The sequence below is a fragment of the Protopterus annectens genome, chromosome 6.part0, assembly GCF_019279795.1.
Source record: "Protopterus annectens isolate FY-2018-M chromosome 6.part0, PAN1.0, whole genome shotgun sequence".
Classification (NCBI taxonomy): domain Eukaryota; kingdom Metazoa; phylum Chordata; order Ceratodontiformes; family Protopteridae; genus Protopterus; species Protopterus annectens.
The window spans coordinates 695,179,326-695,198,611 of NC_056737.1; the positions used below are offsets into that span (position 1 = coordinate 695,179,326).

The 19,286-nt window shown below is 43.8% G+C and overlaps 1 protein-coding gene across 4 annotated transcripts in view; it reads left to right on the forward strand.

Moving 5' to 3' along the window:
- The window catches only part of ZBTB25 (zinc finger and BTB domain containing 25), a 497,618-nt gene that overhangs the window by 175,020 nt on the left and 303,312 nt on the right, over positions 1–19,286 (forward strand). For 3 of the 4 annotated variants that reach the window (XM_044074385.1, XM_044074382.1, XM_044074383.1), the window contains exon 2: positions 1,805–1,985. In XM_044074385.1, coding sequence (XP_043930320.1) covers positions 1,813–1,985 — 173 coding nt within the window. In that variant the 5' untranslated portion in view covers positions 1,805–1,812. Of the gene's footprint in view, positions 1–1,804; positions 1,986–19,286 lie in introns of those variants that run through there. The other variant, XM_044074384.1, reaches the window with a different exon arrangement.

Genomic DNA, 19,286 nt, shown 5'->3' on the forward strand with positions numbered 1-19,286 from the left:
AACTTCGGCCAGAAGGGTCTCGGAGCTTCAAGCCCTTTGCGCCAAGCCACCGTATTTGATTTTTCACAAAGATAGAGTCTCACTCAGGACCAACCCCTCTTTTCTGCCCAAAATTGCTTCGGAGTCTAATACCAACCAATCTATTAATTTACCAGTCTTCTTTCCAAATTATCAGAACAAAGGTGAATACAAGTTGCACTCTCTAGACGTACATAGGCAACTCAGATTCTATTTGCACAGGACAGCTGATCACAGGAAATCAGACCAGCTTTTTGTATCCTTTGCTAAATCCTCTTTGGGAAAACCTGTAACAAAAGTCACATTGTCCAGATGGATTTCCCAATGTATTCTTTTGGCATATGAGAGTTCTGGCCGGCCTGCACCTCAAGGAGTCCATGCCCATTCTAATCGGTCGAGTTCTACTTCTGCTGCTTTTCGATCTAGGGTGTCGTTGGATGACATTTGTTCAGCAGCCACTTGGGCTTCATCTCATACATTTATAAACCATTACAGATTGGATATTGTTTCCAGAGGGAGAGCATCCTTTGGCTCTGCAGTGCTCCGGAACATCCTTCCATGAGGACTTCCCAAGAATCAGGTAGCTGGGGACTCTATCCCATAGGTTGATGGACAAATTAAGTTAACTACTTAAGATTAAGAAGTTATGTACTCACCATAACGTTCCATCTGAGTAGTTAAACTTCATTTGTCAGCAACCGTCCCTCCCTCCGTCCCCCTAACCTATATGGATGTTCAAAGGACTCTTGCTTTCATGGCAGATTGTCTCTAGGTTAGAGTATGGAGGTGGTTCTTGGTATCGTATGGTCTATGGATAAGCAAACTCGATCTGAGGTCAGGAAGGGATAGCAGGGGATTATGGGTAAGAGGGAGGAGCTTGGAGCTTGGATCTTAGCTGTTGGAAGCTGCCGGCTCGGATCCGATATGGATCCGATAACCCATAGGTTGCTGACAAATTAAGTTTACCTACTCCGATGGAACGATATGGTGAGTACATAACTTCTTATTACATTTTAATCACTTGACATGTTAAAAGAATACTCTTCACTGAAATGTCAGGTATGATTATATATTTGGTGAGTTATCACAAGTATAATGTCAATCAGTGCTTTATAAAATCCTATGAGTTAAAAAAAAATCTGCACTCTGGTTATTTGGAGTCTTGATTCTGGGTTAATATGTTAATAAAAAGGGAGAAATAACTCATGTTTCTAAATCATACAAATATAACAAATTGCTAAAACTAACAAAAAAAATAATTTTATTGAATGCATTTACAGTTGCGTATCGTAGATGAATTTGCCTAATTTTGCAACACTTTATGTACAAACAAATCAGATTTATTCAGGAAAAAAAAACATTAAATTAGCAGTTTATGAACTTTGCGCATCAGTTTGTAAGTTATTTTCAGTCCTCCTCTACCTATCTTTGCAACTTTGAGTACCAAGGCATAAAATAAAATGGCTGAGTAAGTAGTCCAGAGATTTTTTGAAAAATAAAACATGGTATAGTATGATAGCAAGTTATAATCTGTATGAGCAAAGTGTTTTGCATTAAGCATTAGAAAAATACTGGTCAGCTAATAACTTCTGTATATGGATTTATCTATATCCTTTATCTCATTACATATGAAAATTGTTGTATTTTTGTCCTGTTAAATATGCAACAACCAATGAAACTGTCTATTGGAGGGGCCAATAATTATTGCAGTTCAGCAGAATGTTAAGCTGGCTCCAACATTAGTATTCTAGAACTAATTGTTATTAATTTTATTTTACTCCTGCAGATAACAAAATGGATATAGCTAGCCACAGTCTTGTTCTTTTACAACAGTTGAATATCCAGAGGGAATTTGGTTTCCTTTGTGACTGCACAGTTGCAATCGGAGATGTTTACTTCAAAGCTCATAGAGCTGTTCTAGCTGCCTTTTCAAATTACTTCAAAATGATCTTTATTCATCAGTCAAGGTAAGAGTTCTACCAAAATAATTTTTTTTCAGGAAGTACTGTAAAGTGTTGTATATTCTGTATATTACAAATAGCCATGAGTGACGATGAATGTTTTTTTTTTTCTTGTTCTTTTCTGAATGTTTGATGTTAAGTTGTCTATCTCGCCTTCATTCTTGCTGGATGGGTTCGGAGCCGACCTCGGCTCCGACTCGGCCACTCTAAAGCTCGAGAGTTGGTTCCACCGGCTCGAGGCTCCCCTTATATCCCACAATGCTAGGCGAGCGTTACCTCAGATCTCGTTTGCCGCTACAGCTTCGAGGTTGGTTGCTTCTACCGGTTCCTGGTGAGTGTTAGCTTTTTATTCAAAAAGTTACTCTTTTTTTCCCCTTTTAACTTAATTCTTCCTAAATTAGTGTAGGATATATATCTTTATCCCCGACCCTATTTTTTCCCCGTTTTCTTGTTAAAAGAACCGTTGGTTCTTCCCTTGGGCCTTTGGCCTTCCCTTCCCTAGGGTGTGTTTGTGTAGTTTTACTTTAATTTTTTTTGGGCTTAATTATTAGTATTTTACTAAATTTGTAATTATTTTAGTATAAATAATTTTTTCTGACAGGGTATAACTGTGTGTTTGGTGTGTGTTAGTGTACACCTGTCAGTTACTGAAATGTCAAAGGAAGCAAAGGTCTCTGGATTCAAGAAGTGTGATGCGTGCTGTCAGAAAATGTCTCTGACAGACGCTCACACTTCTTGTGTCTATTGTCTAGGGCCTTTGCACCTGCAGGATTCCTGTGCTGTGTGCCATGGCTTCAGCCCCAGGGTCCTGCAGGAGAGAAAAAACAAGCTGATTCTCAGAGGCTTGTTAAAGCCAGAGGATTCCCTGTCAGTTTCAACAGGGAAGCCCTCTAAGGCATCGAGGTCTTCGGCTCCGGCTTCTGAGCCGAGACCTCAGGTTGTTCAACCTTTGCCTTTATCGGCTCGGCTGGAGCCGATAAGACTCAGTCCACAGTTTCTGTGGCTTCCTCGGCTCGGCCGGAGCCGAGGTTATCGAGTACCGTGTCGGCTCCGACAAGATCGCCGGAACCGACAACCAGAAAGAGGTCTAGGTCACCTTCTCTTGGCTCCGTTCATTCGGCTCCAGGATCTCCCCTGCTGTCTGAACGGAGCCAAAGGTCTCATTCCTCTAGGTCATCGAGGCTTTCCGATCATGACCTTCAGAGGGTGGTGAGTCGACTACTTAAGTCCGAGGCACTAGCCCAGATGCTTCAGAGCCCGACTCATCAGTCGGTGCCAGCCCCGGTCCATCAACTCTTTCCTCCTTCGACTCTTTTGAGTTCGGAGCCGGGTCGTGTCGGAACCGAGACTGTGGTCACCGAGCCGAGACAATTGTCTTCGGCGCCGTCGTCGGCTCCGATTTCTTCTTTTGTAGAATCTCGGCGCCGGGCTTTCCTCGTCGGCTCGAGGGGTGAGTGGCATCGGACCCTTGTCCGACCCCGCTCTCGCTCTCGGTGCTTCGGCGCTGGTGAGTTCGGCTCCGACATCGGCCTCGGAGCCATCACTGTCGGTGCCGAGGGGGGTCCTTAGCTCCTCGGAGCGGGGACCTCTGGCTCTGCCTGACAGGGGGGCATTCGAGGTCATGCGGAGTGTGTTAGAGCCTGGCTCTACTCCACAGTCGGCTCCGTCAGCCCCTCCCTCTATGCTGCCTCAGGGTAAGTCGACTCACTCCCTCATCCCGGACCGCAGAGAGCCAGCTCCTCAGGAGCCCCTTTGGGATTTCATCCTCTTCCGAGGCCTCTCCTGATTTGGCAGAAGAGCCCCCTCGGAAGAGGAAGTGCAAGAGGAAGCACATTGACTCACCTGAGTCTATCACGTCGGACACAGATCTGGATGATTCCGAGGGTTCCCCCCGTTCCCCTTCTGAAGATGTCTCATTTGCAGACATTCTGGAGATCCTTAAACAGAGGGGAAATTGGCCAGCCCTCAACCCTTCGGAGGACGAATCTGTGTATCTTGAGGCGTTTGGCTATCGTCCTTCCACCTCCTGGGTGTCCCCCCCCTTCGACCCCCTCATGCAGGTGGTAGCTAAGAAGGCATGGACGGCTCCTGATTCAGTGGACCCCACTCCCAGGAGACCCTCCAAATTCATCACAGCTCCATCAGACAAGCAATTTTTATCAAAAGGAGTTTCTGTGGATGCTATGGTGGTAGCTGCTGCCACAAAGAAGGAACTGGCTGATCCTTCAGTGCCTGTCCATCCACCTAACAAGGAATCTAGGTCCATGGATAGGTACGGGAAGCGGATGTTCTCCTCAGCGACATTTACCATGCGTCGCTGAATTACCTGTGCCATTTCACTCGTCTTCAAAGGGACTTGGTCAAGGAAGCGAGTGAAATGTTGAAGGACCCTACAGCTGCGGGTTTCCAAGAGAAAATGAACACGCAGCTGGCTATCCTTAATTCCATTTCCAACTCCTCCATGCCTCCTCTCTTATGCGGCCGATGGAGCGAGCAGAGCCAAGCAGGGACAGGGTAGCCTTACGTAGGCACGCCTGGATGCGGCTATGCAACTTTGGAACCTTTCAAGACGTCTTTCACGAACTCCCCTTTTGATGGATCATCTCTTTTGGTCCTCAAGTGAAAGAAACCCTGACTAGGTGCGAGACTGATGGCAAGACCCTTTCTGCCGTCGGAGTCCGTTTTCGACTCCTTCTAGGCCTTACCCCAAAGGCCAGAAGGGTGGGAAGATGTGGTTCCGTAAACAATCTCAAGGGACTTCGCCTGACGACAGAGTCGCTTTTCCTACCAGAGGCAGAGGTAGGAATAACAATGGTAGACGCCGCCCTAGGGGCAGGGGGTCCGCAGAACCAGGGCAATCGGGAAGCCTTTCCTGACAAGCCTTTTCAGCATCCCTGAGGTGTTGCCCGCTGCCCATCTTCGGAGGCAGTCGGGGAAGATTGTCACTGTACCCAGAAGCCTGGCTATCCCTGACTCAAGACAAATGGGTACAGTCCATCATTTCGAAGGCTATTCTATCCCCTTTCTTCGCTTTTCCAAATCAGTCAAAAGATCCCTTCCAGATGTTCCACCGCTCAAAGGGATATAGCAGCTTTGGAAATTTCAAAACTGCTTGCAAAAGAGCAATTCAGCCAGTGTCAGCAGACCAACAAGGATCCGGAATCTACTCCAGGTTCTTTTTGGTTCCAAAGAAACCACGGGACTGGAGACCAATTTTGGATCTCAGTATCTTGAACAGATCAGTCAAGAAAACAAGATTTCGGATGGTCACGCTGCAATCCATTCTTCCCCTATTGGGAAAGGAAACTGGATGTGCTCTATAGACCTTCAGGATGCGTGCTATCACATAAAATGAACAGACGCTCCAGAAGATTCCTCCGCTTCAGGCTGGGAACCAGTCATTTTCAATTCAGGGCCCTGCCCTTTGGTCTCACCACTGCCCCCCGGGTGTTTACCAAATGCATGGCAGTGGTAGCTTCTCACCTGAGACGACAAGGATTCCAGGTGTTTCCATATTTGGACGACTGGCTTCTCACAGCTCCCACCAAGCATCTCCTTCTGATGGCCAGAGATTATACTTTTCGCGTTTGTCAAAAACTGGGTATTTCAATAAATTGCGAAAAGTCTGTTTTGTCGCCTTGTCGTACTATTACCTACATAGGCGCAAATTTAGATACTATAAAAATGTCTGCAACGCTAACGAACCAAAGGATATCAGACATTCACAAATTGGTGTCACTTCTTCTCAACAACAACAGAGCCAAAGCCAGGTTAGTTCTAAAGGTGTTGGGAATCATGGCAGCGGCCATACCTCTCCTCCCATTGGCCAGATACCACATGCGGATCCTTCAGTGGATGCTTTTTTCTCAATGGTCATACCAGGAACTCCCAATGTCTCACACCATTATGATCACGCAAGCGTGCAAAAAGCATCTCCTGTGGTGGATGTCTTCCCCCCAGCTCCTGTCGGGAAGACCATTTGTTCCACCTCCTCCGGTTGCTACTCTGACAACGGATGCCTCCCTGATCGGGTGGGGGGGGCATTATCGGGGCAGGACAGTCCAGGGCACATGGCAACCAAACGAATGCCACTTGCACATAAACGTTCTGGAGATGAGAGCAGTGCTTTTAGCGTTGCAAGCCCTTCAAGACTCTCTTCCCTTGGGAACGATTGCAATCCAGACAGACAATATGTCTGTAGTGTGGTACATCAACAAACAAGGCGGAACCAGATCATACCCCCTGTGTCGAGAAGCACTCAGACTGTGGCAATGGGCGATTTCTTCTCAGCGTTTTCTGATAGCAACGCACATCCCCGGGAAGTCCAATTACATTGCGGACAAATTGAGCAGAGCTATACTCATGCCTCACGAGTGGTCTCTGAAAGACTCTGTAGTGAGAGAGATTTTTCTCAAGTGGGGTCAGCCTTGCTGCGATCTTTTTGCTACTCCCCAAAACAGCAAGTGCAGAGAATACTTCACTCTATTCCCTTTACCAGGCCAACCCAGCAGAGACGCTCTAGTCCAAGTTTGGCCCCGGGGACTTCTGTATGCATTTCCTCCTTTCCCCCTGATCTCTCAAGTAATACAGAAAGCTATCGCTCAGAAGGCCTCATTGATCCTCATTGCCCCTTACTGGCCTCGACAAGTATGGTTCCCCTTTCTACATCATTTTCTCTTGGAGCGACCGTGGCATCTGGACCTAGTTCCAGATCTTTTGATCCACCAGTCGGGTCAGTTTCATCGCTCCCTCCCTCTCTGAACCTCACTGCTTGGTTCCTCCAGTTCCGACCGTAGCCAGGCTTCCTCAATTATCTCACTCGGTTAGAGATATATTGATAGCTTCCCATAAATCTTCCACTCGAAAGATTTATTTGAGTAAGTGGAAACGCTTCTCATATTGGGCACAAGGAAAGGACATAGATCCTTTCACCGCTTCCATCCAACTAGTCCTTGATTTTCTAGCTGAACTCTTCCATGCAGGTTCATCTCCATCTACTCTTAAGGTTCAATTGGCAGCTATTTCTAATTTTCATGTGGGCATTTCTGAATCTGCCCTAATGTCCCACAAACTTTGCAAAGCCTTTTTGAAAGGAGTTTTTCTTCTCAGACCTCCTATAAGAAATCCTCCTTCTCCTTGGGACCTAAATTTAGTTCTTGCTTCCTTGATTCTTTCCCCTTAACCTGCAGCTTCATGTTCCTTGAAATTATTATCATGGAAAACTCTCTTTCTGGTGGCTATCACATCAGCTAGAAGAATTTCAGAACTTCAAGCACTCAGTTGTCGTTCTCCTTATCTTTTGTTCCATAAGGACAGAGTTTCCTTACGAACTAACCCGTCCTTTTGCCTAAGGTGGTTTCAGCATCAAATCTAAACCAAAGCATTGACCTCCCTGTCTTTTTCCCAGAGTATTCAAATAGGTCTGAACAAAAATTACACTGCCTGGATGTTCATCGTCAATTAAGGTACTACTTGGACAGGACGAAACAATTCAGAAAATCTGATCAGCTGTTTGTCTCCTATGCGGAAAGCAGAAAAGGACTTCCAGTTTCAAAGGTATCATTATCCAGATGGCTAACATCTCTGATTACCCTTGTTTATGAGATTAGACACCAAAACTGCCTAATAAACCTAAAGCCCATTCCACCAGAGCTTTGGCTACTTCTTTAGCCTTCCAAGACAGACTGCCTATTGACACCATTTGTGCAGCGGCTACTTGGGCTACTCCTCACACTTTTATTTCCCATTATAAGTTGGATTTAGCTTCTAGGCATAGAGCTAATTTTGGTTCCACTGTTCTCAGGAGTCTGTTCCGTTAGGCCACCCGGGACAAGGTGCTAGGGACGCGGTCCCATCCAGCAAGAATGAAGGCGAGATAGACAACTTAACATATAGAAGTTATGTTCTTACCATAACGTTCCATGTTAGTTGTCTTCTTCTCGCCTTCTTCTTGCGTCCCACCCTCCTTCCCCCTGGCCTGGACAGACCTAGAGGAGTTGTGATCGTGACCTCTCTTTCTACCACCTCTTTCTTAGTCATATGCTATTGTGCATATTTTCTTTTTCAGGATGTAGGTCACCCTTTTTCTTCCTGCTGTTAGAGGTGGATTTCTTTTACAGTTATACTGTTATTGATATAAGCTGGGTTAGCTTACAAACGAGATCTGAGGTAACGCTCGCCTAGCATTGTGGGATATAAGGGGAGCCTCGAGCCGGTGGAACCAACTCTCGAGCTTTAGAGTGGCCGAGTCGGAGCCGAGGTCGGCTCCGAACCCATCCAGCAAGAAGAAGGCGAGAAGAAGACAACTAACATGGAACGTTATGGTAAGAACATAACTTCTATTTTTGCCTTTTTTTGTGGAAGGGTGCAGTAGATTCCTTTGTGAAGACTTCATCCCTGGTACAAAGTATAGAGGTGATCAGTTGTAGCCCAAGTCAAACGTGGTATGAAAGTGGGGATATGTTTTGTTGGTAGTAGTTCACTGATGCATTGCAGTACCGATTTTATTTCTTCTTGTTACCAACCTTTTCGTTAAGTCCAGCACATATGTAAAATATCTAGTAACTTCTGTAGTCACATGTTGGTGCACCTAGGCTATTCAGTGTATTGCAAACAGCAGAATGATGAAAAGTTTAAAAAGACCTGTTTCAGCCATTATACACACTTACCCTTAGAAGAGTTTAGTAGCGGTCACAAAAATAGTGTGGAAATCTACTTTTGCGAAAAAAATAAAAAAATCAATAGAAAATAAATCATTGACAGTTTTGTTTTTCTTTTGGGGACCTAGCTGAAAGTAAGGTCTGTGCATGGCATCATGACACTAATGAATGGAGAAGCATAGGAGGAGACAGGAAGACTGCTCACACTTTCGCATTTGTCAGTGTATCCATTTGTATTAAACATAACTATTTTCTGTATTTTTTTTTTTGCTCAGCACTGTGAGGTTGAAAGGTATGGATTTAACAGAATATTCCAGAGAGTAACATCCAGACTTTGAAGTGTCAGCATAGTGCTGCATAACATAGCAGAGCAACGCTGACCTGGATAGTGTTAGTGTGGCTTTTATTTTTCTTTTCACTTATTTTCTTTAAGCTTTAAAGCAAAAAGCACGAGTTTTCCAGATTGTTGTAGAATACACAATGCTTCCTGGTTCTACACCATGAAAAAAAGAAGACCCTGCATTTCAGTTACTGGAAAAGCCGTTCCACTCATTTGCATAATTTTATGGCGACATGGCTGAAGCTACATCCAAGAAGATTGTAAGTGTATTTTTGGCTTACAAATGCTCATTTTGAAAGGGGAACAAAGCTGATGACATTTGGAACTCCAGAGGGACAAGCCAGTTGAAAAATAACAGCTTCTGTAGGGTAGGTGTCCCGATTACACTTGTTCACAGGCACCTAGGACTCCACCTTCTTCCAGCCACTTCTCAGAATGTCCATTTCTCTGTCCAGTTTAATTTTCACCTTCACCATTGTTTTAAAGATTATGAACAACGGATCAAATTGTAACTTTGTTTTTCCACAAAAGAGTGTTTGCATGCATTTTCAGGTTTATGGATACTCTTACGCAGCAAAACAAAGTTTTTTGAAAGTGCAAGTGTAATTGATACACTTCCTGAAGTCCTGCACTAAAATTAACATGCCATCAGGGCATAATTGCACCACTGTTGAGAAAGGGCTAATTAGGCTTAACTGGAATGTTTAAATAATTGTAAATCCATTAGTTAGTTGCCAAATAAATAAATAATTAAAAACCCAAGTGGCCATTGCTTTTTTCCTGACTGTTAATTTAACACGCTGGCAGCTAACTAAATGCTTTACAGTTCTTTAGAGAATGAGCAATGAACATGTGTCTTCACCCTGATTGAAGAATAACATTCTCCAGAACGATGTTAATGTACTGGTAATATCCTGTGAAAACATGTCTCCCACTTAATGGCACTATATTAAGGTGCTGTGAAGCTCAGACAGAAATTAAAAACAGCTGCTATTTTTTATGCTTGCTAAATGAGGCTTTGCCGTGTAGTGAGTATAAAAAAAATAAAAACATAGTTCTTTTACAGTCACTTTTATCTAGTTTCAAACTTTGTCCTTGATGAAACATTATTTTCCTGTATTGAAGCATTATTTGTCTGCATCCATATCTCATCCAGAGAAAACTGGTTTCTCAGCAGGCTGAAATGTATTATATTTCAACAAACCTTTATTGTCAGTGCCATTTGTTACAAAAACCTTCAGAAGTGTAATACTTTTTGTTCCACACAAAAAGCAAACCTTTGCCATTCCTTTTTCCGAATTGGTATAGCAAAAATCCATTTGCTAAATCTATCACTGTAAACCAGTTGCTTTGTGTTTTTATGCATTCTGCTATTTCTGGAACTCCTGGTATTAAATGTGCTCTTGGCTATGTGTACTGATTAATCTTACAGAGGTCTGTTACCAAATGGTAACTCCCATCCTTCTTTTTAATTGGCCATATGGGTGAATTTGTTGGACTATGTCCTTTCTGAATTATGCCTGTTTCCAGTCTGAAATGCATTTTCTTATGTCATTTGTTGCCTCAGCTGGAATCAGATACTGTTTTTGGAAAGGAGGAATGTAATCCCTTGCACCTCCCATTGTAATCAGAACTTCTAACTTTTCACTTGTGCCCATAAAGTCTGAAATTCTTTATCTATGCTATTCCAAATATCTCTTTGTTTGTCTGTCAGGGGCACTGCCCTGTTTCACTTGTTCTTTACTCGGCAAACTTGTATTGTCATGCACTTTGGGTTACCACGTTGTTCACTTTCATTTCTTGTTTTCCACAAAATACTGCTGGAAAAATTAATTATTATCCCTAGCCTATTTAAAATATCCATTCCTGTTATGGTCATTCCACAACGAGGATGCGTCAAAAATGTTCCCATTACCGGTGTTTCATTCTGAGTAAACCTAATTTATACAGGCTCACTGCCCACTGCGATACATGCACTACCATTAAAACCTGAGATTAAAGTTTTCTTTTGCGGATCCAGCTTAAGCCTTTTGTTTATAACGGAAATTACTGCTCCCAGGTCTATTAAGGCATTTTTTTCCATGGCAAACCCTTCAACCAGATGTCAGTTAAAGGTGTACCTTCATTTCATTGTTTAAAAAATGCTAACTGATCTACATGAGTAGGGGTGGCACACTCTTTTTGGGAATCACTATCATTATCCAGATGCCTGGAAACTTCTTTAACGACACAAATATTGTGTTCTTGCTCTTGGGAATCATTATCCTCATCTACTGCATATGCAGGATGAAGCAGTTTCTGACATACAGCCTGCTGCCTTTTACATTCTGAGCTACAGGAAGGATCTTCCCTGGCTTCTATTGGATATACATTGCCTTCACAATCATATCGCTGCAATTTAGTATTCCATCTTGCCTTATTATGAAATGTTTGACACTGTGTTATCATCCTGCAACTTTTGATTTTCCTTTTTGACTTCTTTTTCTTCTGAGTCCCTTGCAAGTATTTCTTTCTCTTTCTGATTATTTTTTTTCAATTTCTGTAGTATACACAGTCCTGCTTGATATATCTCAGCTTTTTACAGAAAAAAAAAAAAACATGCAATTTGTCTATCATCAGGGCTTCCCATAGCTAGAGGGGCTGATGCTGCTGTTGGTACATCCCTGTTCTCATCCCCCCACGTTTCTCTGCCTTTACCCCGTCCTACTGCACCTACTGTTTCAAACCCATCTTCATCAGTACCAAGAGAAAAAATGTTATGCTTACAAATATCTCCACTGTCACACATTAGCTTATGAACACATTGCTGTAACGTGTCAGCAGTTTCCTCTTAAATACACTTAATATCACCTGGTACTCCTTTTACTTGTTCCAGAAACGCATGCATTAGCCTGCTTTGCATTTCTGGGTCATTCATTTTCCCTGTCATGTATTCTGTAAATGATTTGAAAAGCAAATTCAAAATGCTGTACCTCTTCTAGCATCCTGTCAGAGACTGTAATATTAAAATACCCTAACAACTTCATAGTCAAAGTTTGACCCTGGGAGTATGCCAAGAGTTTAGCTCTCATTCTGTCTAATGTAGAACCAAGCCTGCATTCATTAGAAATAATGAAAGTTTTATAACACTTTGGAATAAATACCAAAAAACATCTTTGCATGTTAAACAAAAACAAGGATGTCCGTTTACACAGTTAAGACATTCCTTTTGTACTTTTGTACGATTGATCAAAACAATGAATCCATTTGCACATATAAACTTTCTCACTTCTATTTATACCAAACAATGCATTATTACATTTAACATCACTACTGGCTTGTTCATACCATTGACATAATAATGTCCAGACTTTATCAGGTGTCTGGTTTAAGTCTATGGCCACAGAATGTGTGCATCTAGTAGTTATGTCCTTGATGGTATCCATGTTATTTCAGAAAGAGACTTACCGTTTTCAGAAATGGCTAACAGGTGATCAGGCTGTAGACCAAAACTGCAAACTGGAAACTCCCTCTTTGTCTAAAATGCTGGTGAACATCTCAAGAGAAGATGCAAAGACGAAATCTTGATTTCAACCACTTGGAAGTACCTGATACTGCTGAGCTGTTCAATACTGACTGTATGGAGGCTGGCACCTACAAAATATTAACTAGTGCTTGTCATAGTACTTTTACAAATATTTAAGAGAGTCTGAATTAAGTCTTGCATGCCACTTTTAAATTGAATTAACAACAGATTACACAGACGTTCGTATACTGAAAGTTTTATTGAAACAAGCCAACCAAGCACTACTGTCGAGATTATAACATTTTCTTTATAACACAGATTACTGTCAGATGCAATGCACTTCCTCAGATGACTCAAATTACAAAATGTTCACCAGACAGTTTTTTTACAGTGACTTTTATCTAGTTTCAAATTTTATCCTTGATGAAACGTTCTTTTCCTGTATTGAAGTATTCTTTATCTGCATCCTTATCTCATCCAGAGAAAACCAGTTTCTCAAAGGGCTGAAATGTTCTTTCATTGATAAGATAGTCTGTAACTTTTTCTGTTGTGTTAGCTATTTCCCTTTAGCAGGTTTATTCACTTGAATATCTGTATATACATTCAACTGTTTATGATATTTCAACAAACCTTTATTGTCAATGACATTTGTTACAAAAACCTTCAGAAGTGTAACACTTTTTGTTCCACACAATCACACTGTGTTAAGCTAATCATACTTTTTTACAACATATTTCTTTCCTGTACTTGCAGATACTGTGTGACATGCTATTTCTAAAAATATCACACTGTTACTATGATAGAAAGCAGTTTCACCAAACCTCTGTTACTGTGAAGGAAAAACAGTTCTACCATATTATATATATTTTTTTCTGTCAAATACATGTTATTACTATGAGGGAAACTAGTTTTACTTTATATAATTCTATCAGTGAGTGAGATGAAGAGAAAAACAGAATGAGAGAGAGGGAGACATTTTGTCAACATGTTTTGACTACAAGTAGTTGATCAGCAGACATTTTCTAAACAGTAAAAAGTATGACACTGAGGCATTGGGCAAAAAACTTGTCCAGCCCCAGTTGCTTAATGGATAAGACATTGGCCTCCTAAGCCAGGGATTGTGGGTTCCAGCGCAATCTTGGGTGATATAATCTTGGTACATGTAGAGCTTTTTACGAGGTTGGGAGTTGGTATAATGGTTAAGGTGTCTACCTTACTGACACAAGGTACAAGGTTTGAGTCTCAAATGGGATAATTAGCTAAGCTTAAAATGTTTCACAAGGGCAGTTAGCTTAGTATCAACCTGTGAACTCATCTAATGTCTGGCAATATTGGCTAAGTGTAATCCAGGCTAATTTACCAACAAATCAAACAATCTACTGAGGAACAGAACAGGCATCTTCATGTTTATGTATACTCTTATGCAGCAAACTCAGGGTAGCTAAGAGGTATGGGAGGGTTTTGCAGTGCTATGCATACTATGATTTTTTTCATGCATTTGATCACTGGGAGACATCTGAGATGTATTCACTCAGCAAAGTGGCTGTAACTGGTGTGTGTGTGTGTGTGTGTGTGTGTGTGTGTGTGTGTGTGTGTGTGTGTGTGTGTGTGTGTGTGTGTGTGTGTGTGTGTGTAGATGTTAAATGCTTACATAATGAATATTTTAGATATAAAATACTTCTCTAGCAACTATTACATGTACTACAGCAAGAATGAATCATTAGGCGAGGAACTATTTTACATCAAAAATATATATTTAAAAAAGTATATAGTAATAAATAAAAACAAACACAAACTAGTTCAACAGATAGACCATTCTCTAAGTACTATAATGCCCTCTAGGGGATATGTGTTCATGGGAGAAATAACATTCTTACAGGGGTGTAGAGTCCCTTCCCCTGAGGCATTAGGCCTCACAACAATCCTGGGTCGGTGCTATTTCTCCAATAACACACACCCTGTCAGGCATTATTGCTTGCTTAAACATACCAATTAAGCCTAATTGGCATTTACCCCAGCAGTGATACAGTGATGCAGTCAGTTTCTGCTGGAACATGGGATCATAGGAGGTTACTAAGCTAATGGCCCTAGAGCCTTTACAAGCCTAGCTGTGTTATACCCTTACTCCCTAGTTGACCATGCTAGATGGTCTATATTTGCAGCACGAGTCAACGATCAGCACCAACTGCCCCTGTCCATGAGGGACATAGGTGCCACTCCCGGGTGAATTTACATTCTCCCATCCAATTGTCCAAGTTTTGCATAAATAGGGTCATTGAGGAGCTTTGCTTAACATAAATTGGGAGTTTATTCCAAAGGAGTGGCAATCTGTGGAAGACATCTGTCTCTCCAGCATGTTCTGTTAATGTCACAAGTTAGGTTATGATCCCTGGAGCGAGTGAATGTTGTTCCATTTGACTTGCAGATGTATTGCATTTCCATTAGGGCAGGGTCCGAGACTGCTCTGTAGGTCAGACACAAGTTGCCTCTCAGCAGCCTGTAAGATACAGAGTATAGTGGCAGAGCTTTCAGTGTCCATGTAGATCATGTCTTGAAGGCCCTGTATTTCCTTGGTGAGAAACCTCTGTGGTCTGTCCAGCTGCTGCACGTGTCTGGTGAGGTATATACAAAAGGGAGCAATGTGAGAGTGTTCGATCTCGCCATTTGTTCTTACACCTGGGTTCGGAGCCGATCCTCGGCTCCGTGTCGGCCGCTTGCAAGCTCTGCATCGAGAAGAAGCTCGAGACCAACCTAACTCCCACAATCCCCCTCTGCCTTTACCCCAGATCTAGTTTGCCGCTGCAGCGTTCGCATCAGTTTGATGAGCTCGAGCAACCTTAAGCTAAGATTTATATTTTTTCTTATATTTCTTAAGAAATTTTCTTCATTAATATTATCGAGTGACTGTGTGTGTGTGTGTGTTTATAGTGTTTCGAGGAATCCTCGGTTCCATATAAAGTTATTTTAACTTTATTAGAGTTTTCCCTCGGGGCCTAACCCCACTAAAGTTACTGGATTGGACATCCCTTTTACAGGATTGACTATTGGATTGACCCTTTTACCGGATTTGACTAAACTTACTGGATTAGACTTACTACTGGATTTGACTTTATTAAATTTAACCTTGTTACTTAATAAGATGTCTGAGAAAGCTAAGTCGGGTTTTAAACGTTGCCAATGTGGGCAAAAGATGTCAGTGACTGATAACCATAGATGTTAAGTTGTCTATCTCGCCTTCATTCTTGCTGGATGGGTTCGGAGCCGACCTTGGCTCCGACTCGGCCACTCTAAAAGCTCGAGAGTTGGTTCCACCGGCTCGAGGCTCCCCTTGTATCCCACAATGCTAGGCGTGAGTTACCCCAGATCTCGTTTGCCGCTACAGCTATCGAGGTGTGTTTTCTACCGGCTCCAGGTTAGTGAAAGTTAGACTAGTTTAAATTCTTTAGACTTAAGCTAGCTTAGTGTATTTTTCTTTCCCCTTAGTGTAGTGGATATTATCCCTTCTACCTTTTATCCAGCCCCCTTTTTTTCTAAAGAACTTATAGTTCTTTCCCTAAAGCCTTCGGGCCCTTCCTTCCCTATCCTTAGGGTGTGTATGTGTTGATTAGGGAGTTTTAACTTAACTTACCTTTAGTTTAAATAATTCCCTTTGAACCCTATCAGTGTAATCTGTGTGTGTGTGTTTTCTGTGTGTGATTACACTTCGGTTCCTTGAGTATGTCCAAGGATACAAAGGTCTCAGGCTTCAAGAAGTGTGACTTGTGCTGTCAGAAAATGTCTCTGACAGACGGTCACACTTCTTGTGTGTATTGCCTGGGACCTTTACACCTGCAGGACTCTTGTGCTGTATGCCATGGCTTCAGCCCTAGAGTCCTGCAGGAGAGAAAAAATAAACTCATTTTAAGGGGTTTGATTAAGCCTGAAGGTTCCCTTTCTGTGTCATCGGGGAAACCTTCTAAGGCTTCCAAGACCTCGGCTCCAGCTTCAGAGTCGAGGCCTAAGGCTTCGAAGCCTACTGTTTCATCGGCTCCGGCTGGAGCCGATGAGTCTTTGACTGCAGTATCTGTGGTTTCCTCGGCTCCGACCGGAGCCGAGGCATTAGAGATTCCTGGGTCGGCTCCGATCAGACCATCGGAGCCGACATCTAGAAAGAGATCGAGGTCACCGTCCCTTGGCTCCGTTCATTCGGCTCCAGCGTCTCCCCTGCTGTCTGAACGGAGCCACAGATCTCACTCCTCCAGGTCATCGAGGCTCTCAGATCACGACCTCCAGAGGGTAGTGAGTAGACTTTTGAAGTCCGAGGCACTGGCCCAAATGCTCCAGAGTCCGACTCATCAGTCGATGCCTCAACTTGTTCCAATAAATATTCCTCCTCTGACTCCTTTGAGCTCGGAGCCGGGGCGTCTCGGGACCGAGACTGTGGTAGCGTCGGAGCCGATACAATTGTCTTCGGCTCCGTCGGCTCCGATTTCTTCTTTTGAAGAATCTCGGCGCCGGGCTTCCCTCGTCGGCTCCGAGGGGGTGAGTGGCATCGGACCCTTGTCCGACCCCCCTCTCCCTCTTGGTGCTTCGGCGCTGGTGAGTTTGGCTCCGACATCGGCCTCGGAGCCATCTCTGTAGGTGCCGAGGGAGGTTCTCAGCTTCTCGGAGCGGGGACCTCTGGCTCTGCCGGACAGGGGTGCGTTCGAGGTCATGCGGAGTGTGTTGGAACCTTGTTCGACTCCACAGTCGGCTCCGTCCGCCCCTCCCTCTTCGGTGCCTTTGGTTATGTCGACTCACTCCCTCATCCCAGACCGCAGAGAGCCAGCTCCTCAAGAATCCCCTGTGGGATCTCATCCTCTTCGAGGCCTCCCTGAATTGGCAGGGAGCCCCTAGGAAGAGAAAGTGTAAGAGGAAGCACATAGACTCACCTGAGTCTGTCACCTCTGACACAGATTTAGAGGATTCGAGGGTTCCCCGTTCCCCTTCTGAAGATGTCTCTTTCGCAGACATTCTAGAGATCCTGAAACAGAGGGAAATTGGCCAGCCCTTAACCCTTCGGAGGATGAATCTGTGTATCTTGAGGCGTTGGCTCTCGCCCTTCCACCTCCTGGGTGTCCCCCTTTCATCCCCCCATGCAGGTGGTTGCAAAGAAGGCCTGGACGGCTCCTGATTCAGTGGACCCTACCCCAGGAGACCTTCCAAATTTATAACAGCACCAACTGACAAGCAATTTCTCACAAAAGGTGTTTCTGTGGATGCTATGGTGGTAGCTGCTGCCACCAAGAAGGAACTAGCTGATCCTTCAGTGCCTGTTCATCCCCTAACAAAGAATCTAGGTCTATGGACAGGTGCGGAAGCGGATGTTCTCGTCAGCGACCTTTGCTATGCGTTCGCTGAACTACCTATGCCATTTTACTCGTCTTCAAAGAGACTTGATCAAAGAAGCGAGTGACATGTTGAAGGATCCTACGGCTGTGGGTTTTCAAGACAAGATGAACACTCAGCTGGCTACCCTGAACTCCATAGCTAACTCCTCCATGCGCCTCCTTTCTTATGCGGCTGATGGAGCGAGCAGGGCCGCAGGGACAGGTGTGGCCTTACGCAGGCATGCCTGGATGCGGCTATGCAACTTTGCGGACCCCTTTAAAATGTCATTCACTAATTCCCCGTTTGATGGATCATCTCTTTTTGGTCCTCAAGTGAAAGAAACCTTGACTAGGTGCGAGACGGATGGCAAGACTCTTTCTGCCGTCGGAGTCCGTTTTTCTACTCCTTCTAGGCCTTACCCCAAAGGCCAGAAAAGTGGGAAAATGTGGTTCCATAAACAATCTCAAGGGACTTCGCCTGACGCACAGAGTCGGTTCCCGCCAGAGGCAGAGGGGAAACAACAATGGTAGACGCCGCCCTAGAGGCAGGGGGTCCATAGAACCAGGGCAATCGAGAAACCTTCTCTGATAAGCCCTTTCAGCATCCCTGAGGTGTTGCCCGACTGCCCACCTTCGGAGGCAGTCGGGGGAAGATTGTCACTGTACCCAGAAGCCTGGCTATCCCTGACTCAAGACAAATGGGTACAGTCCATCATTTCCGAAGGCTATTCCATTCCCTTCGTTCGCTTTCCAAACCAATCAAAAAAATCCCTTCCAGATGTTCCACCCGCTCAAAGGGATCTTGCAGCTTTGGAAATTTCAAAGCTGCTTGCAAAAAGAGCAATTCAGCCATTTCCAGCAGACCTGCAAGGATCCGGAATCTACTCCAGGTTCTTTTTAGTTCCAAAGAAAACAGGGGACTGGAGACCAATTTTGGATCTCAGTATCTTGAACAAGTCAGTCAAGAAAACAAGATTTCGGATGGTCACGCTACAGTCCATCCTTCCCCTATTGGGAAAGGGAAACTGGATGTGCTCTATAGACCTTCAGGATGCGTACTATCACATAAAAATGAACAGACGCTCCAGAAGATTCCTCCGCTTCAGGCTGGGAACCAGTCATTTTCAATTCAGGGCCCTGCCCTTTGGTCTCACCACTGCCCCGGTGTTTACCAAATGCATGGCAGTGGTAGCTTCTCACCTGAGACGTCAAGGATTCCAGGTGTTTCCATATTTGGACGACTGGCTCCTCACAGCTCCCACCAAGCATCTTCTTCTAATGGCCAGGACTACACCTTTCGCATTTGTCAAAATTTAGGCATTTCAATAAATTGCGAAAAGTCTGTTTTGTCGCCTTGTCGTACTATTACCTTCATAGGTGCAAATCTAGACACAGTCAACATGTCTGAGACTAACAGATCAGAGAATAACAGACATACACAAACTGGTCTCGCTC